This window comes from Littorina saxatilis, linkage group LG5 (assembly GCF_037325665.1).
Source record: "Littorina saxatilis isolate snail1 linkage group LG5, US_GU_Lsax_2.0, whole genome shotgun sequence".
Lineage (NCBI taxonomy): Eukaryota > Metazoa > Mollusca > Gastropoda > Littorinimorpha > Littorinidae > Littorina > Littorina saxatilis.
The window spans coordinates 63,802,196-63,826,469 of NC_090249.1; the positions used below are offsets into that span (position 1 = coordinate 63,802,196).

A 24,274-nucleotide genomic window follows, 5' to 3' on the forward strand; every position below is an offset into this window, starting at 1 on the left:
GGAGAAAGGAAGTAGTTACAATACTGGACTAGAGAACTAATAACACTGTAGATGGAGAAAGGAAGTAGTTACAATACTGGACTAGAGAACTAATAACACTGTAGATGGAGAAAGGAAGTAGTTACAATACTGGACTAGAGAACTAATAACACTGTAGATGGAGAAAGGAAGTAGTTACAATACTGGACTAGAGAACTAATAACACTGTAGATGGAGAAAGGAAGTAGTTACAATACTGGACTAGAGAACTAATAACACTGTAGATGGAGAAAGGAAGTAGTTACAATACTGGACTAGAGAACTAATAACACTGTAGATGGAGAAAGGAAGTAGTTACAATACTGGACTAGAGAACTAATAACACTGTAGATGGAGAAAGGAAGTAGTTACAATACTGGACTAGAGAACTAATAACACTGTAGATGGAGAAAGGAAGTAGTTACAATACTGGACTAGAGAACTAATAACACTGTAGGATAACACTGTAGGAGTGCTTTGCTTTCAAAACAAACATTTTAAAATACCAGCAATATTAGGGTGAACATGGGGTGGAGTGTAAGACTTTTTCAGAATGGAAAGAGATTTCTGTTAATTTTGGAAATGATTATTTCAAAACAAATACCAAATAGAACAAGAAGCCAGAAGCATATCAAACTGATTAACATGATAATTTTTGGGTTTTATGAAAGTTGAACATAGGAGAATAAATCTCATAGTTTGTTTTGGATTTTGCATCAAGAAAATACTAGTATGTGTGTGTGGGTTGATGGTTCTGCACTTGTCATCATACTTTACACTTGTTGGGGAATGAGGGTTGTCCAGTGTTCCACGTCACGTACATTCAGAGCTATAGCTCCTCCCCAACTGGCATCAAGCTACTTGAGGGAAGAGCTGTAGAAACATGCAAACCTTGTCTCCAGTACCTTGGACACCTGCAGTATGTGTGTAGGAGGTATAGCGCTCATCTCCTTTTCATTCTGTTGTCACTAAGCGACCAGAGTAACACACCAGAAAATGAATGTTTCCTGCAACTATTCAACGCGGCAAATAGGTGACAGACACACCTTAAAGGCTGGAGGTGTAAATACCTTTTGTTCCAGCCAAGGGGCGTGATGCCTCAGAACAGAGGACTGGGTGGCCGAGTGGTAACGCACTTGCGCTTGGAAGCGAGAGGTTGCGAGTTCGACCCTGGGTCAGGGCGTTAGCAATTTTCTCCCCCCTTTCCTAACCTAGGTGGTGGGTTCAAGTGCTAGTCTTTCGGATGAGACGAAAAACCGAGGTCCCTTCGTGTACACTACATTGGGGTGTGCACGTTAAAGATCCCACGATTGACTCTGAAAGGGTCTTTCCTGGCAAAATTGTATAGGCATAGATAAAAATGTCCACCAAAATACCCGTGTGACTTGGAATAATAGGCCGTGAAAAGTAGGATATGCGCCGAAATGGCTGCGATCTGCTGGCCGATGTGAATGCGTGATGTATTGTGTAAATAAATTCCATCTCACACGGCATAAATAAATCCCTGCGCCTTGAATATGTGCGCGATATAAATTGCATAAAAAAAAATTAAACAAAACACAACATAAATCCCTGCGCTTAGAACTGTACCCACGGAATACGCGCGATATAAGCCTCATATTGATTGATTGATTGATTGAACATTGTGTGCATGTGGAACACTTAGGACACACCTCTTTTCTTCCCTAGTATTTGAATTTTCTCCATTTTGACACCAGCTGGTTTTTCACCATTTTGACACCAGCTGGTTTTTCACCATTTTGACACCAGCTGGTTTTTCACCATTTTGACACCAGCTGGTTTTTCCAGCATGTTGGTTAAGGGCACAGACTTTTTGTAACAAGTATTGCAGAGCGTTTTACATACTTGACCACTGACTTTTTGTAACAAGTATTGCAGAGCGTTTTACATACTTGACCACTGACTTTTTGTAACAAGTATTGCAGAGCGTTTTACATACTTGACCACTGACTTTTTGTAACAAGTATTGCAGAGCGTTTTACATACTTGACCACTGACTTTTTGTAACAAGTATTGCAGAGCGTTTTACATACTTGACCACTGACTTTTTGTAACAATCTGTAGCTATCTGAAAGCGTTACCTTTTGCTGCTGCTGCTTTGTAACAGCATGGCATTGAAAGAGATGAAAGCAAGCACAACTGACCTAGTAGCTGGGTAGATGCATGGAGCATTAAGGCCAAGGGAAGCAGTATTAACACTAGTCATTAATACATCATTTTCAGTGTTGACCCAGTGAGGCCAGTGGTGTAGTTGCTAGTTGTTTGTGCCAGAGGTGGCTCACATGATAACATTGACTGCATGCATGACTGGCTGTCTTGGTGCTGGGGACACTGGTCTTGTTCACTGTCATCAGACTGCACCACACTAACTCTACTCAAATAGCTGGCAGCTCAGTCTGCTCCAGTGGTAGTCTGCTGGCTTTCTCTTCATTAAAGTAGTACATACTAGTAACAATGAACAGTCTGCTGTGTTTCTCTTCATAGTAGTAGACAGCCGCACCCTAGGGGGTGTTTATACTAGGCCAAAACTTTCATTCACTTCACCTACCTTGTGGGAGAGAACTTTTGTAGCAAATTTGTTTAGGTTTAATATAGTTGTATGAGTTGATATTCTGATTTTTCTTCATAAAGTGTAGGAAAAGTCTTGTAAGCATCTAGTGAGATGTAAAATGAAACTAACAGTACATAGGTAAATCATTGTATGTAGATGATACTACAGTTGTCTCATAGCTACATTTTCTGTTAGTTCTAACAGCAAAACATGATTCCATGATTTGTGTGCACATTGTTTTCTGTGGCAACCATGGCTGTTGTAAAGCACTGTACCAGAGATCCTATAGACCTTTGCTTCCTTTGATTGTGTTTCGTGATCATTCAGATGTGAAAAATGACTGTTAAAACCACCAGGTTGCAACGGCCATAGTCTGCATTGCCGGTGGGAATGCAGGACATTATGTCAAATAAAAACCACATTCATGTAAAATGATCAGTTTGGTTCAACAGCTTGCCACACAAATCAACAGCTTGCCACAGAAATCAAAAAGCCAATAGTTGTGTAAAATTGGTTAGCTTTGAGTTAAGCGTTGAGAAGAAAGAAACAGAGTATGTGTACCTAGAGATAAGTGCTTGGAGTGAAGTAGGTGTTGATGTGTACCTAGAGATAAAGTGCTAGGAGTGAAGTAGGTGTTGATGTGTAGGATGCAGAATGTTACGGTGTGTGAGAATGTTAGTGTGTACCTTGTGGTGACCAGAGTGTGGGTGTTGACAGGTGACAGACTTTGGCTTTGCCAAGCGAGTCAAGGGTCGCACCTGGACCCTGTGTGGCACACCTGAGTACCTGGCGCCAGAGATCATCCTCAGCAAGGTAAGTCACACCCAACTTATCACTGTCGCACCTGACTGCTGTAAGGCCTTGGGGCCAGCGTGCAACTTATCACTGCCACACCTGGCTGCTGTAAGGCCTTGGGGCCAGCGTGCAACTTATCACTGTCACACCTGACTGCGGTAAGGCCTTGGGGCCAGCGTGCAACTTATCACTGTTACACCTGACTGCTGTAAGGCCTTGGGGCCAGCGTGCAACTTATCACTGTTACACCTGACTGCTGTAAGGCCTTGGGGCCAGCGTGCAACTTATCACTGTCACACCTGACTGCTGTTAGGCCTTGGGGCCAGCGTGCAACTTATCACACCTGACTGCTGTAAGGCCTTGGGGCCAGCGTGCAACTTATCACTGTCACACCTGACTGCTGTAAGGCCTTGGGGCCAGCGTGCAACTTATCACTGTCACACCTGGCTGCTGTAAGGCCTTGGGGCCAGCGTGCAACTTATCACTGTCACACCTGACTGCTGTAAGGCCTTGGGGCCAGCGTGCAACTTATCACTGTTACACCTGACTGCTGTAAGGCCTTGGGGCCAGCGTGCAACTTATCACTGTCACACCTGACTGCTGTAAGGCCTTGGGGCCAGCGTGCAACTTATCACTGTCACACCTGACTGCTGTAAGGCCTTGGGGCCAGCGTGCAACTTATCACTGTCACACCTGACTGCTGTAAGGCCTTGGGGCCAGCGTGCAACTTATCACAAGTCCTTTATAGGACAGATGTAGGGAGAAATCGGCCGACACATTAACACGCTCACACAAGAACAGATACATCCACATGCACACAATGATGCACTTACACAGTGTATGTCCTGGGGGGGGGGGGGGAGATGGCTCTGGTGTTGGTGGGGGGGGGGGAGGGCCCTGGTGGGTGGGGGGGGGGGGGGGGTGGAGATGTGACCAGTATGTCAAGGGGGTGGGAGAGATGTTTGGTGGGGGGAGGGGGGAGATAACTGTTAGGGGGGAGGGGTTTCTGGTGGGAGGGGGTTGGGGGGGCTGTGGAGGAGCTTGTTTTGCAAGTGTAGAAAAGGGTTGAAGCCTGTGTCTGGGGGGACAAATTGTTGACCCTGTGTGTGTGTGTGCAGGGTTACAACAAGGCGGTGGACTGGTGGGCTCTTGGTGTCCTCATCTATGAAATGGCAGCAGGCTACCCGCCTTTCTTCGCTGACCAGCCCATCCAGATCTACGAGAAAATCGTCTCTGGCAAGGTGAGCACATCGAGGCTGGTCTGTACACTTTGGACCTATCTTCACCCCAACATACAGTTGTTCAGCTTTGGTTCCCATCTCCATTCAGTTCTGACCTGTGTTGTTGTGTGTGCAGGTGCGGTTCCCATCTCCATTCAGTTCTGACCTGTGTTGTTGTGTGTGCAGGTACGGTTCCCGTCTCACTTCAGCTCTGACCTGAAAGACTTGCTACGCAACCTGCTGCAGGTAGACCTGACCAAGCGCTTCGGCAACCTGAAGAACGGCGTCAACGACATAAAGGGACACAAGTGGTTCTCCACCACCGACTGGATCGCCATCTACCAGAAGAAGGTGCGGCTCTCTCCCTTTCCTTCGGCCTCTCTCTCTCCCTTTCCCTCTCCCTTTCCCTCGGCCTCTCTCTCTCACTTTCCCTCAGCCTCTCTCCCTCTCTTTCCCTCAACCTCTCTCTCTCCCTTTCCCTCGGCCTCTCTCTCTCTCTCCTTTTCCCTTGGCCTATCTCTCTCCCTTTCCCTTGGCCTCTCTCTCTTTCTTTCCCTCGGCCTCTCTCTCTCCCTTTCCCTTGGCCTCTCTCTCTCCCTTTCCCTCAGCCTCTCCCTTTCCCTCTGCCTCTCTTTCCCTCGGCCTCTCTCTCTCCCTTTCCCTCGGCCTCTCTCTCTCCCTTTCCCTCAGCCTCTCTCCCTCTCTTTCCCTCAACCTCTCTCTCTCCCTTTCCCTCGGCCTCTCTCTCTCTCATTTTCCCTCGGCCTCTCTCCTTTTCCCTCGGCCTCTCTCTCTTCCTTTCCCTCGTCCTCTCTCTCTCTCTCCCTTTCCCTCAGCCTCTCTCTCCCTTTCCCTCAGCCTCACTCTCTCCCTTTCCCTCGGCCTCTCTCTCCCTTTCCCTCAGCCTCTCTCCCTCTCTTTCCCTCAGCCTCTCTCTCCCTTTCCCTCGGCCTCACTCTCTCCCTTTCCCTCAGCCTCTCTCCCTCTCTTTCCCTCAGCCTCTCTCTCCCTTTCCCTTGGCCTCTCTCTCTCCCTTTCCTTCAGCCTCTCTCTTCCCTTTCTCCTGGCCTCTCTCTCTCCCTTTCTCTTAGCCTCTCTCTCTCCCTTTCCCTCTGCCTCTCTCTCTCCCTTCCCCTCGGCCTCTCTCTCCATTTCCTTCGGCCTCTCTCTTTCCCTTTCCCTTGGCCTCTCTCTCTCCCTTTCCCTTGGCCTCTCTCTCTCTCTCCCTTTCCCTTGGCCTCTCCCTTTCCCTTGGCCTCTCTCGGCCTCTCTCCCTCGGCCTCTCTCTCTCTCTCCCTTTCCCTCGGCCTCTCTCTCTCCTTTTCCCTCTCTCTCTCTCTCCCTTGGCCTCTCTCACTCTCTCCCTTTCCCTCGGCCTCTCTCTCTCCCTTTCCTTTGGCCTCTCCCTCAGCCTTTCTCTCTCCCTTTCCCTCATGGTGTGGGTGGTTGTTATGGCAACACTCTGCTTGCTCCCCCCTGTTTGGTCATTAGTTATCAGCACTGTTCATGATGAAAAAAAGGGGGTGGGGGGAACTGAACTAATTGGGTTGATAGATGATAAACGAGGAAGATGAAATTGAAGAGTTTCTGTCCACAGATTCTGTTTGCATTTTTGACTCACCTGAGTAATGGGCGAGTCTTAGTATTCATATGTGTCCGTCTGTATGGCCGGCCGGCCAGCCGGCCGTCTGTGGACACAAAAATTAATATTGAGGTTATCTCGGATGTTTTTCAAGCTAGACCTTTGAAACTTTGCACACTTTTAGAGTTTGATGGTCTGACGAAGTGACCCCAGCTTGGTTGACTCGTCAAATGTTGGGGTCACATGGGGTCATGTTCAATTGATAATAACTTAACATTGACGTTATTTCAGGCGTTTTTGAAGCTAGAGGTTTGAAACTTTGAACACTTTAAGGGTTTAATTAATCTACCAACATGGCCCTAGTTCGGTTTTCCCCCATCACATTTTGGGGTCACAGCGGGGTCATGTTTGTAAAAATTTTACATTGAGGTTTTCTCAATTATTTTGGGAGCAAAAGCCTCCAAATGTCACACAATTGTAGGTGTTGATAATCAGCAGACATGACCTAAAGTTGGCTTGTTTTCATCAAATTTCAGAGTCACAGCATGAAAATATTTGGTGAAGAAGATTTTCACCCCTGAAATATCCGCTGACCTATCAAGATAATAAGTCTTGAAGTCATCAAGCTTTAATGATAATAATAATATGGGAGATTTATAGAGCGCTTGACGTTCTCTAAGCGCTTTACAATGAAAAAGAATATGAAAAAACATACATATACATACAAAGCAAAGCAAAAAAGCATGTGCAGCAGCATTCAGCACACAAGTGAACAACGAAACACTACATCAATACAAGCTGCAAGCATACTAACACAGGCAAAACATTCAAACATTCAAACACCTGATCAAAAATGCACCATATTCAAATAAAATTAATCAAAATACTGTGTGAAGAAGTGTGTTTTTAGGTTTGCTTTGAAGGAACAAAATGTTTGGCAGTGTCGGATAGAGTAAGGGAGAGAGTTCCACGCAACGGCAGCAGAGTGGGAGAAGGCTCTCTGGCCGTGCTGTTTGCGACTAAAAGAAGATAGACGGAATATTCTAGTGTCTACAGAGGAGCGGAGGGATCGTGAGGGTGTATTGAGTGTGAACAGGTCAGACAGGTAGGATGGGGCTGAGCCAGATATTATTTTGTAGCAGATACAGCAGCACTTATATTGGATTCTCAGCTCTACAGGGAGCCAATGAAGTTTCTTTAGCAAGGGGGAACAGGACTGGGACCGAGGGGCTTTGCAGACAAGCCGGGCTGCAGAATTTTGAACGCGCTGCAAAGGATGGATGACAGACTGAGGACAGCCAATGAGAACAGAATTTCCGTAGTCTAATCGAGAAAGAATGTAGGAGGAAACAAGGGTCTTGGTGGCATCTTCGGTAAGGTATGGGCGGATAGAACCTATTCTCTTAAGCTCGATGTAAGCGGACTGACAGACTTTCATAACATGGTGTTTCATGGAGAGATCGCTATCAAGAAAGATGCCAAGATCACGGACGGAGTCTGAGAATTCAATAGTGCTGCTGCCCAAAGTGATAGAAGGAGGGAGAGAGAGAGAGGAGGAGAAAGAGGATGTTATTGTTTGATTTGGTCACAGCTTAGTGGTTTTTAAAGTCCTGGCTAGACTATTGGTGATGACATCATGTTAAGACAAGGCCTGGCTAGACTATTGGTGATGACATCATGTTAAGACCAGTCCTGGCTAGACTATTGGTGATGACATCATGTTGAGACCAGTCCTGGCTAGACTATTGGTGATGACACCATGTTAAGACCAGTCCTGGCTAGACTATTGGTGATGACATCATGTTAAGACCAGTCCTGGCTAGACTATTGGTGATGACATCATGTTGAGACCAGTCCTGGCTAGACTATTGGTGATGACATCATGTTAAGACCAGTCCTGGCTAGACTATTGGTGATGACATCATGTTGAGACCAGTCCTGGCTAGACTATTGGTGATGACATCATGTTGAGACCAGTCCTGGCTAGACTATTGGTGATGACATCATGTTAAGACCAGTCCTGGCTAGACTATTGGTGATATCATGTTGAGACCAGTCCTGGCTAGACTATTGGTGACGACATCATGTTAAGACCAGTCCTGGCTAGACTATTGGTGATGACATCATGTTAAGACCAGTCCTGGCTGGACTATTGGTGATGACATCATGTTAAGACCAGTCCTGTAAGCATTTGCTTTTTTTTTTTATAGTTGTGTATCGTTGATGCCGACTTTCTGTCCACTTTTAACATTTAGTCAAGTTTTGACTGAGTGTGTGTGTGTATGTGTATGTCTGTGTGTATGTGTAGAGCGATTCAGAGAAAACTATTGGACCGATTGGACCGATCTTCAAGAAACTTGACATGAGAGTTTCTGGGTATGATATCCCCAGGCTTTTTTTCCCATTTTTTGAGTCACTTGAGAAAAAGTGACTATGTAATCGGTCAGTGTTAGTCTGTCCGGCCGGCCGTCCGGCCGGCTGGCCGGCCGTCCGTAGACACCACCTTAACGTTGGACTTTTCTCGGAAACTATCAAAGCGATCGGGCTCATATTTTGTTTAGTCGTGACCTCCAATGACCTCTACACTTTAACGATGGTTTCGTTGACCTTTGACCTTTTTCAAGGTCACAGGTCAGCGTCAAAGGAAAAATTAGACATTTTATATCTTTGACAAAGTTCATCGGATGTGATTGAAACTTTGTAGGATTATTCTTTACATCAAAGTATTTACATCTGTAGCCTTTTACGAACGTTATCAGAAAAACAAGGGAGATAACTAGCCTTTTCTGTTCGGCAACACACAACTTAACGTTGGGCTTTTCTCGGAAACTATAAAAGTGACCGGGCTCAAATTTTATGTGAACGTGACTCATTGTGTTGTGAATAGCAATTTCTTCCTGTCCATCTGATGCCTCATATAATATTCAGAACTGCGAAAGTGACTCGATCGAGCGTTTGCTCTTCTTGTTTGATAGATGTCTTTGATGACGTCATATCTGGCTTTTAGTGATAGTTGAGGCGGAACTGTCACGCCTTCAATTTCAATTAAATTGATGGAAATGTAGGTCAAGCTATTTTGTACTCGGTCCAGACTTTGGGATTGCAGTTCAGCTCGGAAGCTTGAAAATAAGGTCATTAGTTTGCTCATTAAAGTTGTCATTAAAAACGATTTTTCACTTACAGATTAAAAAATCATTGCATTGTATTTCTCGTCTTCTCTTGAATTAAAAAATATATAGATATGTTATGTTTACTTTGAATTCGCACTCAGAATTAAAGAAAATAGGTTGAGTATAATGTTTGCATGCTTCACGGAGACGAGCGTGACCCGTCTCGGTCTTCGGGTATGGTTAGCGGAGACTATCTGAATGTAGTCTCACTTATGCTGGTTTTCGGAGATGATCTTTTAGTTTGATGCCTACAGATTGACTAAATGCTTCACGCAACCTGTTGTATATTGTAGCTGACAAGTTTACTTTGTAAGACAAGGCCCAATGATCATAATGGAAATACTTGGTAAGGTAAGGCGACAATCAGTGCAATGACGGTGTGTTGTGTGTGCATACTCTATGATGAGGCCCCCATGATCATGATGGAAATACTTGGTAAGGTAAGGCGACAATCAGTGCAATGACGGTGTGTTGTGTGTGCATACTCTATGATGAGGCCCCCATGATCATGATGCCGGTGCTCTATGTGTGCAGGTGGAGGCTCCCTTCACACCCAAGGTGCGGGGTGGCGGCGACACATGCAACTTTGACGACTACGAAGAAGAACCGCTGCGCATCTCCTCCACAGAGAAGTGTGCCAAGGAGTTCGCCGACTTTTGAGACTGCACCGCGTCTAGGGGTCTTCACGACCAGTCGCTTTGTGCAACCAGTGGTGCCACTCCCTCACCCCCACCCCACCCCCCAACATCGTCTTGTCCCCTTCCTAAGCATTTCTTAATGCAATTCTTTTTCTGATTGGCCGACTGATTTTGGCGGAGAAACAAAGCATGGCGGCACCCGTCAGGACGAGTGCCCCTCTGTGTGACCCCCGCATGGCCTGGGGTCAATAACTGTTTGTAACGTGTGAAGGAAAACTAGACAGGGCCAGGAGACACTGACCACCACGCGTTGTTTGCACCCTTCACATCCACGCCCCTTGTGAGGATTCACCTGGCTGCCTGGCACTTTGCTACTAACACGGAGACACCTGGCTGCCTGGCACTTTGCTACTAACACGGAGAGACGGTGTGCTGAAAGCTGCATGAGCGCTGTGTGTGCTGTGCCGGGTGTCCAGTGTGTGTCGTGTGGCTGGGTCTTGTCTCCACACGCTGGCTGGCTGTGCAGTGTTGTGGACAGCCAGTCGCCAGGCAACACCTCTCTGGCTCCACACTCTCCCCGGCACACGTGTGGATGTCATTTTCATCAATCTTGGACTACCAGAATTCTTGGAAACGTAACAGGAAGTAAAGGCATGTGATTGTTCGTATTGTCTGTGTTTTTTTGTGTTTTTGTTTTACCAAAACAGCTTGCAATCTGCCTCATGTTCTGGTAAATCTCCCCTCGTTCTCTCCTTAGTCTTAGGGTGGAGAGAATGTGTGGAGTGTATTGTGCACGGAGAGAATGCTTGTTGCAATGTGCATGCACTTTTCATCCAGACATGCCTCTGTCTGCATCGCCATTGTCCTTTGTTTGGTGTCCACTTGTGGAAATGAGAACTACTGTTTTTTTGTTCTTGTACATAATGTTGGTTGTGTTGATATTAATGACATAATGAGTTGTAATTTGTATTGGATGTGAGAGCTTGTTTCCCTTTTGTGTGTGTCATGGTGTGTGGACGTTATCTTGTTTTGTTGGGGCAAGCACTGCCTGGTTAGGGGGGTCTCCCCACCTTCTCCCTTTACCCCCCTGCTCCCACACCACACCACACCCCATTTTGCTGTGTCCATCACAGCTGATTACAGTGTCCATCACAGCTGATTACAGTGTCCATCACAGCTGATTACAGTGTCCATCACAGCTGATTACAGTGTCCAAGTCTCCTGGTCCTCCACAGGCCTGGTCTCAGGTGCTGGTTTGTAAAGCAATGGCTAGGTTTGCCGTCATAGGTCAATCTCTGTGTGCTCATTAAACTAAGGTAGAGATTGTGGTCCACTGTGTGTCGGTCAGTGTGGACCATGTGGTCAGTATTCTAACCTAGCTTAGTACAGTACTCGAGCTCTCTCTCGACAAACGGCTGTGTTAGGTCTTTTGTCATCAGGGACACTGAGCACAGATAGATTTATCATCTGCAGTACACTGTGAGCACAGATAGATTTATCATCTGCAGGACAATGGATGTCGGCGGTCCTCTAGCTGTCTCCAGCCTTTTTAACACCACTTTCAGAGTGAAAACATTGCCTGTAATATTTTGATTTTTAAAGGTTGCCCTGATGACTTTAAATGTGCTAGATGTGGTGATTATGTGGTGGCGTTGCAGCCCACCTAGGGCTAGGTCCCTTCTACCTTCTAGCTGGTCAGACAGCCGCCCCTCACGTTATTGCAGCCACCTAGGGCTAGGTCCCTTCTAGCTGGTCAGACAGCCGCCCCTCACGTTATTGCAGCCACCTAGGGCTAGGTCCCTTGTACCTTCTAGCTGGTTAGACAGCCGCCCCTCACGTTATTGCAGCCACCTAGGGCTAGGTCCCTTGTATCTTCTAGCTGGTTAGACAGCCGCCCCTCACGTTATTGCAGCCACCTAGGGCTATATCCCTTGTACCTTCTAGCTGGTCAGACAGCCGCCCCTCACGTTATTGCAGCCACCTAGGGCTAGGTCCCTTGTACCTTCTAGCTGGTTAGACAGCCGTCCCTCACGTTATTGCAGCCACCTAGGGCTAGGTCCCTTGTACCTTCTAGCTGGTCAGACAGCCGCCCCTCACGTTATTGCAGCCACCTGGGGCTAGGTCCCTTGTACCTTCCAGCTGGTCAGACAGCCGCCCCTCACGTTATTGCAGCCACCTAGGGCTAGGTCCCTTATCCCTACTAGCTGGTCAGACAGCCGGCCCTCACGTTATTGCAGCCACCTAGGGCTAGGTCCCTTCTAGCTGGTCAGACAGCCGCCCCTCACGTTATTGCAGCCACCTGGGGCTAGGTCCCTTGTCCCTTCTAGCTGGTTAGACAGCCGCCCCTCACGTTATTGCAGCCACCTAGGGCTAGGTCCCTTGTACCTTCTAGCTGGTTAGACAGCCGCCCCTCACGTTATTGCAGCCACCTGGGGCTAGGTCCCTTGTACCTTCTAGCTGGTTAGACAGCCGCCCCTCACGTTATTGCAGCCACCTAGGGCTAGGTCCCTTGTACCTTCTAGCTGGTTAGACAGCCGGCCCTCACGTTATTGCAGCCACCTGGGGCTAGGTCCCTTATCCCTACTAGCTGGTCAGACAGCCGGCCCTCACGTTATTGCAGCCACCTAGGGCTAGGTCCCTTGTACCTTCTAGCTGGTCAGACAGCCGCCCCTCACGTTATTGCAGCCACCTAGGGCTAGGTCCCTTGTACCTTCTAGCTGGTCAGACAGCCGCCCCTCACGTTATTGCAGCCACCTAGGGCTAGGTCCCTTCTAGCTGGTCAGACAGCTGTCCCTCACGTTATTGCAGCCCACTTAGGTTAGGGCTAGGTCCCTTGTACCTTCTAGCTGGTCAGACAGCCGTCCCTCACGTTATTGCAGCCACCTAGGGCTATATCCCTTGTACCTTCTAGTTGGTTAGACTGCCGCCCCTCACGTTATTGCAGCCACCTAGGGCTATATCCCTTGTACCTTCTAGTTTGTTAGACTGCCGCCCCTCACGTTATTGCAGCCACCTAGGGCTAGGTCCCTTGTACCTTCTAGTTGGTTAGACTGCCGCCCCTCACGTTATTGCAGCCACCTAGGGCTATATCCCTTGTACCTTCTAGCTGGTTAGACAGCCGCCCCTCACGTTATTGCAGCCACCTAGGGCTATATCCCTTGTACCTTCTAGCTGGTCAGACAGCCGCCCCTCACGTTATTGCAGCCACCTAGGGCTATATCCCTTGTACCTTCTAGTTGGTTAGACAGCCGCCCCTCACGTTATTGCAGCCACCTGGGGCTAGGTCCCTTGTACCTTCTAGCTGGTCAGACAGCCGGCCCTCACGTTATTGCAGCCACCTGGGGCTAGGTCCCTTGTACCTTCTAGCTGGTTAGACAGCCGCCCCTCACGTTATTGCAGCCACTTAGGGCTAGGTCCCTTGTACCTTCTAGCTGGTCAGACAGCCGCCCCTCACGTTATCTCAGCCACTTAGGGCTAGGTCCCTTGTACCTTCTAGCTGGTCAGACAGCCGCCCCTCACGTTATTGCAGCCACCTAGGGCTAGGTCCCTACTAGCTGGTCACAGTCACAGCTGCCCCTCAGGTTATTGCAGCCACCTTGGGCTAGGTCCCTTCTAGCTGGTCAGACAGCTGCCCCTCACGTTAATGCAGCCACCTAGGGCTAGGTCCCTTCTAGCTAGTCAGACAGCCGCCCCTCACGTTATTGCAACCACCTAGTGCTAGGTCCCTTCTAGCTGGTCAGACAGCCGCCCCTCACGTTATTGCAGCCACCTAGGGCTAGGTCCCTTATCCCTACTAGCTGGTCAGACAGCCGCCCCTCACGTTATTGCAGCCACCTAGTGCTAGGTCCCTTGTACCTTCTAGCTGGTCAGACAGCTGCCCCTCACGTTATTGCAGCCACCTAGGGCTAGTTCCCTTGTACCTTCTAGCTGGTCAGACAGCCGCCCCTCACACTTTAGTGGACTTTGTTGTGTGTTGAGTGTACTTCTGTATTCAGTCCCGGCAAGAATGAGAATCCAGTTAACCAGATTTGCACTAGCAGCCAGCACAGGCTATGTGTCACTGACTATCTGTGCTTTGCGTTCAGTCTGTGTACAGTGTAAGAGACGTGTTCAATGTGTGTAGTGTGTAGGTCAGCCTCCGTGTTGCTTCCAGCCTGCGCACAGTGTAGAGCGGGTCCCGAGCTACTGCTTAACACACTGATACCCGTGAGACATTGTGGACCTTTTCTGGTGTGGACAATTCAACTAACACTGTTGTACTGCATGACATGATGCCTAGAACTAGCAAGCCACTTACCAAACATCAGTTTGAACGTGTTGAAAGGTAACAGTGCATGTATTCCTTCACACACTTCCTCATTCACATTTTACATTGGTGTTTAAAAAGCAGATGGTCTATGGTAAACCGCAGATGGTCTATGGTAAACCGCAGATGGTAGAGAGTTAGTGACAGCTGGCATAATGATGTGTGTGACTGTGAAACAGACGGCCCTTTGTCCCACTACGGTCATGTCAGGGCCCACACTCATGACTTAGCTGTTAGCGTTACAATCACATTAACATCATTGTGCAACCTCCTTGTGTCATCTCTCTTCCCCATACTGTGGAAAGTGGGGGACAAGAGGCAAATATATTGAGGTTGATATTTAAAATGCTGTTTGTATTTTGTGTGTGCGTTTTTTCAAAAGCAGAATTGCATATATTCTTCATTGTCTTATCTGTTTTGTACATATGGCAGTAAGTTCACAATATATGGGAAATACATGTTGATGTCGATGTGTGTAACCTTTTGTTGTTTGAATTAGTTGGACAGTATTGGAAGAGCCCCATATTTCTAGCAATTAGAACATGGGCTGTTTCGCTGTTTATTATAATCATTATGATTTTGTTTCATTTCTGCTTGATATTTCAACTACATATTATTGACTGAAGAGCAGTGCAGTTATCAGTTTTCTATGCGTTTCTTTTGAATAATTTGAAGTGTACTGGCATTACTGAAATATAACTGGAGATCATTTGGATTTAGATCTACTTTCATTAAAGTCAACCATTTGGTTCAAACTGTTTCCTGTCGTTTTATTCACTGGATTGTTTACCAATGTTTTGTTATGTGTACATGATGGACTCCATTCCCGAGTTCTCTTTTCCATTACACCAATTCATACTTTCCGTTACATCACACCAGTTCATACTTTCCGCTACAACCCATCAGTTCATACTTACAGGCACACCAGTTCATACTTAGTCACATCAATTGATACTTTGTTATGCCAGTTCATACTTGGTCACATTAGCTCAAACTTGGCCACATCAGTTCACACACGCACACATACACAGAAGGGCAGCAGACAATTGGGTAGTGAATGGATCTGTCTGTGTGTGTGTAAGGTACAACACACACAGGAATAATGTGAGACGCATATTGTAAACGGAACAAAGACATTATTCATGACCTTTGAAATACAATCTTCTTTCTCTTGACAATTTATGAAAACAGCAGCAATATTGCTGTACAAAACACAGGTGCAAAAGAATTGGTGGATTGCATCAATATTTGCATAACACTGTACAGCTGTCCCCGTAGGCTATAGATTGTTTTACTGTGGTGCATGTATTACGCTGTACAGTTAAAGTGTTATACCATACATAACACAGGCCTAGGATGTACAGTCAAATACATAACACAGGCCTAGGATGTACAAGTGTTGTACCATACATAACACAGGCCTAGGAGGTACAGTCAAATACATAACACAGGCCTAGGATGTAAAGTCAAATACATAACACAGGCCTAGGATGAACAGTTTCCTTTATTTGGTGTTTAACGTCGTTTTCAACCGTTCAAGGTTATATCGTGACGGGGAAAGGGGGGGGATGGGATAGAGCCACTTGTTAATTGTTTCTTGTTCACAAAAGCACTAATCAAAAAATTGCTCCAGGGGCTTGCAACGTAGGTAGAGGTTACATGCCGAGTCTCAGTGATTATTAAAAATAATGGTCGAAGTTGGCGGATCATGAAAAATGCGAGCTTCAGCGAGCTTTTTCATGACCGCGAACTGAGACCATTATTTTTAATAATCACTGAGACGAGGTGTGTAACCTCTTTATTCCTCCTTTCTTCAGTTATTCAAAGAAAACAGGAGTTTTTGTGCGAAAGTTTGATCGAATCCGAATCACTCAACCAGTCAACCTGCGCAGGCGATCGATTAATGCGCGGTTGTATAGTTCCGTGCAAATCATTCCATTCTGTTAACACTTCTTGTCAGTTTCCCTGTTTTAGACTAAAATCAAGTACACAGATATGCTGTTATTCTGCTGTGGCGGTAAAGGAAGATATTGTGTGTTCTGTTTATGTTTTAGTATCGCATAGGATAATGTTCTTTCGTCAAATGGGACTAGCAGACCAACTTTTGCACCCGTGTTCCAACGTTAATTACTGTATGAAGTTCAGTTTTCTGGGGAAAATAGTGTATGAAACCGCTTTATGTTGTTTAAATTGATGAGATGTGTGCATTTGGTTGCGTGTGATCTGTTTATAAAATGAAATATTGTTGAAAACTGACCGTCGGATTGCAGTCAGTGTTGTCGAAGAAACTGCGTTAAAAGAAGGGGAACTACTCTTGTCGGCTAGAGTATGAGTTACTTGCCTTGGGAATTTGCTTGTGATGAACGGTTTGTGCACGGCAGATCTAGATTCAGAAAACAACCTAACTCATGGATTTTATATGGAGATTCATGTGTTCAGGCCTGTAGTTGTTAATTTAAATGCGGTATGTTTGTATTGTTTGCTCTAGAGATGTATATTTCGTACGTATAGAGCGTTCGGAACTTTTCAGTCGCAAAAGTAGTACCAAAACAGAACAGCTTCTCAACCCATTGCACTATCGAGGATTCAGGCTGTTGCTGGCTCGTTATTTGTTTGGTTGCTGGGTCATTATCGAAAAATAACTAGCTCTACAAGTTTACAGAGGTAAAGAAGCAGAGGGGGGAATAATACAATATATATGACCTTACTGGGAGAATGCAAGTTTCCAGTACAAAGGACTTAACATTTCTTACATACTGCTTGACTAAAATCTTTACAAACATTGACTATATTCTATACAAGAAACACTTAACAAGGGTAAAAGGAGAAACAGAATCCGTTAGTGGGAGCATGGGGTATATTCTTCCCCCAAACCCGCGGGGGGGGGGGGGGGGGGGGGGTAGGATGAACAGTAAAAATGTTATACCATACATAACACAGGCCAAGGATATACAGTCAAAGTGTTACTACTGGGGGACCAAGAAAAATGCACAGGAAAGGTCAAAGACGGGAATATTTTATAGAGAAACAAGTCGCGTAAGGCGAAATTACTACATTTAGTCAAGCTGTGGAACTCACAGAATGAAACTGAACGTAGTCCGCCGCTAGTGCAAAAGGCAGTGAAAGTGACGAGCCTGTATGGCGCGGTTGCGCTGTGCTTCATAGCACGCTTTACTGTACCTCTCTTCGTTTTAACTTTCTGAGCGTGTTTTTAATCCAAACATATAATATCTATATGTTTTTGGAATCAGGAACCGACAAGGAATAAGATGAAAGTGTTTTTAAATTGATTTCGAAAATTTAATTTTGATCATAATTTTTATATTTTTAATTTTCAGAGCTTGTTTTTAATCCAAATATAACTATTTATATGTTTTTGGAATCAGGAAATGATGAAGAATAAGATGAACGTAAATTTGGATCGTTTTAAAACAAAAAATTTTTATTTACAATTTTCAGATTTTTAATGACCAAAGTCATTAATTAATTTTTAAGCCACCAAGCTGAAATGCAATACCGAAGTCCGGCCTTCGTCGAAGATTGCTTGGCCAAAATTTCAATCAATTTTATTGAAAAATGAGGGTGTGACAGTGCCGCCTCAACTTTTACAAAAAGCCGGATATGACGTCATCAGACATTTATCGAAAAAAAAGAAAAAACCGTCCGGGGATATCATTCCCAGGAACTCTCATGTAAAATTTCATAAAGATCGGTCCAGTAGTTTAGTCTGAATCGCTCTACACACACACACGCACAGACGACACACACACACACACACACACCACGACCCTCGTCTCGATTCCCCCTCTATGTTAACTTCTTATTTAGCAAATGCAAAGAAATCTTCCTGGGCAGTTACTGGTTAATACAAAAATTAACGTAAGACGTTGACAAATTACTTTGAAAATTGCCCGTCTCGGTTCAGGTCAACTTTTTCTAATGCGATTCTATTGTACATTTAGTGTGTCATCAATACAGTTCCTTTAGGTACTCACAAACAAGGCTTGATACCATTTCATACAGTGATTATTTACCCCATTATAAAAAGATTCCACATACATGTAGCTCCTAATCACTTGCAAATAGAAATAGTACAGTAAACCATCACATATGCAAATAGTACAGTAAACCATCACATATGCTAATAGTACAGTAAACCATCACATATGCTAATAGTACAGTAAACCATCCCATATGCTAGTAGTACAGTAAACCATCCCATATGTGAATAGTACAGTAAACCATCACATATGCTAATAGTACAGTAAACCATCACATATGCTAATAGTACAGTAAACCATCCCATATGCTAGTAGTACAGTAAACCATCCCATATGTGAATAGTACAGTAAACCATCACATATGCTAATAGTACAGTAAACCATCCCATATGCTAATAGTACAGTAAACCATCACATATGCTAATAGTACAGTAAACCATCACATATGCTAATAGTACAGTAAACCATCACATATGCTAATAGTACAGTAAACCATCCCATATGCTAGTAGTACAGTAAACCATCACATATGCAAATAGTACAGTAAACCATCACATATGCTAATAGTACAGTAAACCATCACATATGCTAATAGTACAGTAAACCATCACATATGCTAATAGTACAGTAAACCATCACATATGCTAATAGTACAGTAAACCATCCCATTTGCAAATAGTACAGTAAACCATCATATATGTGAATAGTACAGTAAACCATCCCATCATCACCATGGCTTGCTTTGTCAAAAAGAACACTGCTTTAACAAAAATCAAAAAACACCAAATCAGCTACAACTCACAAAATGATGACGGACACATGTACTCTCATCTGAACTGTTGGTAATACTGAAATCCTCTTCATTTTTCATCAAGCAATATTCAGTTACAGAATCTACATGACATTAAAACCCCAGATAAGAGCATTCACTACAGGCAATGGTACCAGCAATCTGGCAACACAGTTGAATCCTATCATAGATAGATAGATAGATAGATAATTTATTGCCAAGTGTACAATACATGAATGAACATAAAAAATACACAGGAAAGCAGCTTGCTGTAGGTCATCATCAGGTCAGTTAAAGACATAAGGGTGTTTCAGGCAATGTTACCAGTAATCTGGCAACACAGTTGAATCCTATCATCAGGTCAGTTAAAGACATAAGGGTGTTTCAGGCAATGTTACCAGTAATCTGGCAACACAGTTGAATCCTATCATCAGGTCAGTTAAAGACATAAGGGTGTTTCAGGCAATGGTACCAGTAATCTGGCAACACAGTTGAATCCTATCATCAGGTCAGTTAAAGACATAAGGGTGTTTCAGGCAATGGTACCAGCAATCTGGCAACACAGTTGAATCCTATCATCAGGTCAGTTAAAAACATAAGGGTATTGTGTTTCATCTTGAATCCCAGTCTACAGCTGCATGCGATTCTAGCACTGAATGACGAGCAACTGTTGTCTGACTACGGGATGACACTACGGGATGACACGCTACAGGATTACACACACTGTCATCCTGTCTTCAGGTGATGCTACCTGCCCCCTCTACCTGCCCACCCTACCTGCCCCCTCTACCTCTACCTGCCCCCTCTACCTGCCCGCTCCCTCTACCTGCCCCCTCTACCTACCCGCTACCTCTACCTGCCCCCTCTACCTACCCGCTACCTCTACCTGCCCCCTCCCTCTACCTACCCCCTCTACCTACCCGCTACCCCCTCTACCTACCCGCTCTCTCTACCTGCCCCCTCTACCTGCCCGCTCCCTCTACCTACCCGCTCCCTCTACCTGCCCCCTCTACCTACCCGCTACCTCTACCTGCCCCCTCTACCAACCCGCTACCCCCTCTAGCTACCCGCTCCCTCTACCTGCCCCCTCTACCTACCCGCTACCTCTACCTGCCCCCTCTACCTGCCCGCTCCCTCTACCTACCCGCTCCCTCTACCTACCCGCTCCCTCTACCTACCCGCTCCCTCTACCTGCCCGCTCCCTCAACCTGCCCCCTCTACCTACCCGCTACCTCTACCTGCCCCCTCTACCAACCCGCTACCCCCTCTACCTACCCGCTCCCTCTACCTGCCCCCTCTACCTACCCGCTACCTCTACCTACCCTCTACCTGCACCCTCTACCTACCCGCTACCTCTACCTGCCCCCTGTACCTACCCGCTCCTGTAACACAGCAGCGTAATTGTTCTGCATGCCTGTTCCTTTCTGTACCTCCATCATGGTACAAAGTGGTACATGGTTGTAGAAAAAGACACAATTATACACAGGATACACATACACTGTAAACAACTTTCTGTGTATCTAACACAGAGTATACACAGATGGTGCGGCCACTTGCTGTCTATCTAACACAGAGTATACACAGATGGTGCGGCCACTTTCTGTCTATCTAACACAGAGTATACACAGATGGTGCGGCCACTTGCTGTCTATCTAACACAGAGAATACACAGATGGTGCCGTAACTTGCTGCGGTTTGTGACTGTACAATTCATGACTTAGGTTCACTTGGGTATGATCACCAGTCTTGTACATGTAAATTTTCTCTCATTTTTAGAGTTATGCTTATAAAATGCTCACCGGCCTATTAACCAAACCCCACAAGGTTCTCCACAAACTATCAATCTGAGACATTACAGCTCCTGAAAAAAAAGAAATATAATTTTACATGCACACAGTAAAGCTGACGTACTGTTTATCAACACATGAAGCGAAACGTTACAAAACATCGCGGATCTCCCCCTTTTATCAATATATAGATCAACATCTTTACAATAACAAAGTATTTACATAACAATGAATAAAACATCTGAAACACTGTAAAATATTGACAAATATAAGAGCAAATGAAATGAAATCCACCCCCTTAGATGAACGGTTCATTTCTCCCAAGAAAAAAAAAGTCACATAAGTAGAAACCAGCATACTTTCAGTTGACAAAAAAAAAAAAAGATTTACTATATTAATATCAACATCAAGCAAACTCATACAAAAAGAAACTAAAAGGGAAAAATGAGCTTACAAATCTTAACGTCTCTGACGCAACAGCCGCGTGGAATACGTAGAGCACAGGAAAGTTACCAGCACTCTTCCCTTCATTATCATAGCACAAAGAAACCATTCACAGATAGAAAACTTAGCCCTACAGATGCATAAGCCAACCAACAAACAAGTCACGACCGTTTCATCATGAAAATAAGTGTTGACACAAAGACCTCTCAAGATCAGCTATTTAACAACAACAGATACATGAGAGAACACACACACACACACACACACACACACACACACACACACACACACGCACACACACACACACACACACACACACACACACACACCATTGAAGAAGATCACAATCTACTCTCAGAGATCCCCAAAGCAATAATCAAGATCCACCAGTTATGTCAGACAAAGCAATAATCAAGATCCACCAGTTATGTCAGACAAAGCAATAATCAAGATCCACCAGTTATGTCAGACAAAGCAATAATCAAGATCCACCAGTTATGTCAGACAAAGCAATAATCAAGATCCACGGTCAGTTATGTCAGACAAAGCAATAATCAAGATCCACCAGTTATGTCAGACATCCAGAGTTATCATGTTGCGCCTGCCTGTGTGTGCAGAATGAGAAACAGGGGAGATAACTGACTTCATTAACTGTACAGTTACAACTTCAAGAGACTGGAGGAGATAACTGACTTCATTAACTGTACAGTTACAACTTCAAGAGACTGGCTACAATAATCTTCAATGGGTTTCAATTTTTCTCTGTTACTTTGTTCAATCAGAATTTCCTGAAAGAATCAATGAGCCTAACTAGTGATGAAGAATCTGTCAAAAAACGATTCATGTCTTGGCCTCTTTTCCTTGGTAATGTACTCCGGTGTCCTGACTGACAGCAAGGCTATCGAACGTCTTCACATGGGCTATCAACTTTGTACAAAGACTGACAGCAAGGCTATCAAACGTCTTCACATGTGCCATCTACTTTGTACAAACCTCAAAATACAAGGCGCCCATAAAAGACCTTGGCGCTAATATTCTTGCCCTTTATTCTCATGGCATAAGCATATGTATCCTAGCAGTTTATTCACATGACATTAGCATATGTATCCTAGCAGTTTATTCACATGACATTAGCATAACATGACACTAACCATATATACATTTACAGTTTATTCACATAACACAAGTGTATATATGTACTTGTAACTGGTTTAGATGATAATTTTATAAACATCAGTCTAGTTACAGTTTATTCACATGATTGCATGTTCAGAAATCACAAATGACAAGTAGTAAGTTGACCAAAAAGCAACACAGCAAACACACCAGTCACAGTCGTCATGACAACAAGGCCCATAAGCTCCTCACAAAGCAATCATTGAGCAAAGTCACAGTCGTCATGACAACAAGGCCATCAGGACATTCACATCAACATTCACCCATGACAGGCTTACACTGAATATTCATGCCTTACTGAAATCCAGTAAAACATCTATCATGAATATTCACGCTAAACTAACGTCCAGTCAAACTTCACTGTGCGGTGAAAACATTGAAAACATCCCCATCTGTGTCTATGCCACCCAACTAAGCCCCAGTCATCATCTGGAGGAAGTAGAAGGAGTAGAAGCAGTAGCAGTTGTTGTTGTTGCCATGGTGACCGGTCTACTGGCCGTGACGATGGACGTGGTGGATGATGGAGAGGGGGAAGGAGCGTCCTCCGTTCCCCCGACACAGACCGTGCTGTCTCGCGGTTTGGAGTCACCGGTGGAGGTGGAGGGGGCCTGGGTGGTTGTGGTGGTGGTGGTAGTGGTGGTAGGGATGGTGGGACTTTCCAGGTGCACGGAGGGGCGGATGGAGATGTTGGAGGAGGAAGACAGAACGTCGACGTTGCCCCCGCTCTCCAGCCCCTCGATCTCTGTCAGCAGGGCGGTGGCTTCCTGCAGGGTGTGCTGTGAGGACAGGGGAAAAACACATTACACTTTATGTTACAAGGACTCGATCTCTAGCAGTGCTGTGGCTTCCTGCAGGGTGTGCTGTGGGGAAAGACACATTACACTTTTTGTTTCAAGGACAGACGTTCAACTTTCTGTTTCAAGGACAGACGTTCAACTTTCTGTTTCAAGGACAGACGTTCAACTTTCTGTTACAAGGACAGACGTTCAACTTTCTGTTTCAAGGACAGACGTTCAACTTTCTGTTACAAGGACAGACGTTCAACTTTCTGTTTCAAGGACAGACGTTCAACTTTCTGTTTCAAGGACAGACGTTCAACTTTCTGTTTCAAGGACAGACGTTCAACTTTCTGTTTCAAGGACAGACGTTCAACTTTCTGTTACAAGGACAGACGTTCAACTTTCTGTTACAAGGACAGACGTTCAACTTTCTGTTACAAGGACAGACGTTCAACTTTCTGTTACAAGGACAGACGTTCAACTTTCTGTTACAAGGACAGACGTTCAACTTTCTGTTAGAAGGACAGACGTTCAACTTTCTGTTACAAGGACAGGCATTCAACTTTCTGTTACAAGGACAGACGTTCAACTTTCTGTTTCAAGGACAGACGTTCAACTTTCTGTTACAAGGACAGATGTTCAACTTTCTGTTAGAAGGACAGACATTCAACTTTCTGTTACAAGGACAGACATTGATGTTTTTGGTTATATTTATACATTTAAAAACAACAAGCACAACATCAATAAGTCAAAATGTGCTGAAGGAAGGAAAGACACTTTTCTGTTAACACTCCCTTCTTTGGAAAGCAACCACACACACACACACACACACACACACACATGCACACACACACAGACACACGCACACACACGCACACTCACACACACACAGACACACACACGCACACACATGCACACACACACACGCACAAGATAGCCAAATAAGTAACAGGGAACATTCTGTTTACAGTAAGAGCTGTCTCATTTCACAGTAAG

At 45.1% G+C, this 24,274-nt stretch overlaps 2 protein-coding genes across 9 annotated transcripts in view; one reads left to right on the plus strand and one right to left on the minus strand.

Annotated features, from left to right (window-relative positions):
• Positions 1-15,056, plus strand: part of LOC138967688 (cAMP-dependent protein kinase catalytic subunit beta) — a 135,309-nt gene extending 120,253 nt beyond the window's left edge. For 3 of the 7 annotated variants that reach the window (XM_070340335.1, XM_070340329.1, XM_070340336.1), the window contains exons 7-11: positions 3,308-3,403; positions 4,504-4,626; positions 4,792-4,956; positions 9,892-13,538; positions 13,717-15,056. In XM_070340335.1, coding sequence (XP_070196436.1) covers positions 3,308-3,403; positions 4,504-4,626; positions 4,792-4,956; positions 9,892-10,017 — 510 coding nt within the window. In that variant the 3' untranslated portion in view covers positions 10,018-13,538; positions 13,717-15,056. The remainder of the gene's footprint in view (positions 1-3,307; positions 3,404-4,503; positions 4,627-4,791; positions 4,957-9,891; positions 13,539-13,716) is intronic. The other 4 variants (XM_070340330.1, XM_070340332.1, XM_070340334.1 and 1 more) reach the window with 4 other exon arrangements.
• A 5,346-nt stretch (positions 15,057-20,402) lies between these two features.
• LOC138967690 (ubiquitin carboxyl-terminal hydrolase 24-like) overlaps positions 20,403-24,274 on the minus strand; it is a 315,079-nt gene continuing 311,207 nt past the window's right edge. For both annotated transcript variants that reach the window (XM_070340337.1, XM_070340338.1), the window contains one exon: positions 20,403-23,275. In XM_070340337.1, the coding sequence (XP_070196438.1) occupies positions 22,925-23,275 (351 nt within the window). In that variant the 3' untranslated portion in view covers positions 20,403-22,924. The remainder of the gene's footprint in view (positions 23,276-24,274) is intronic.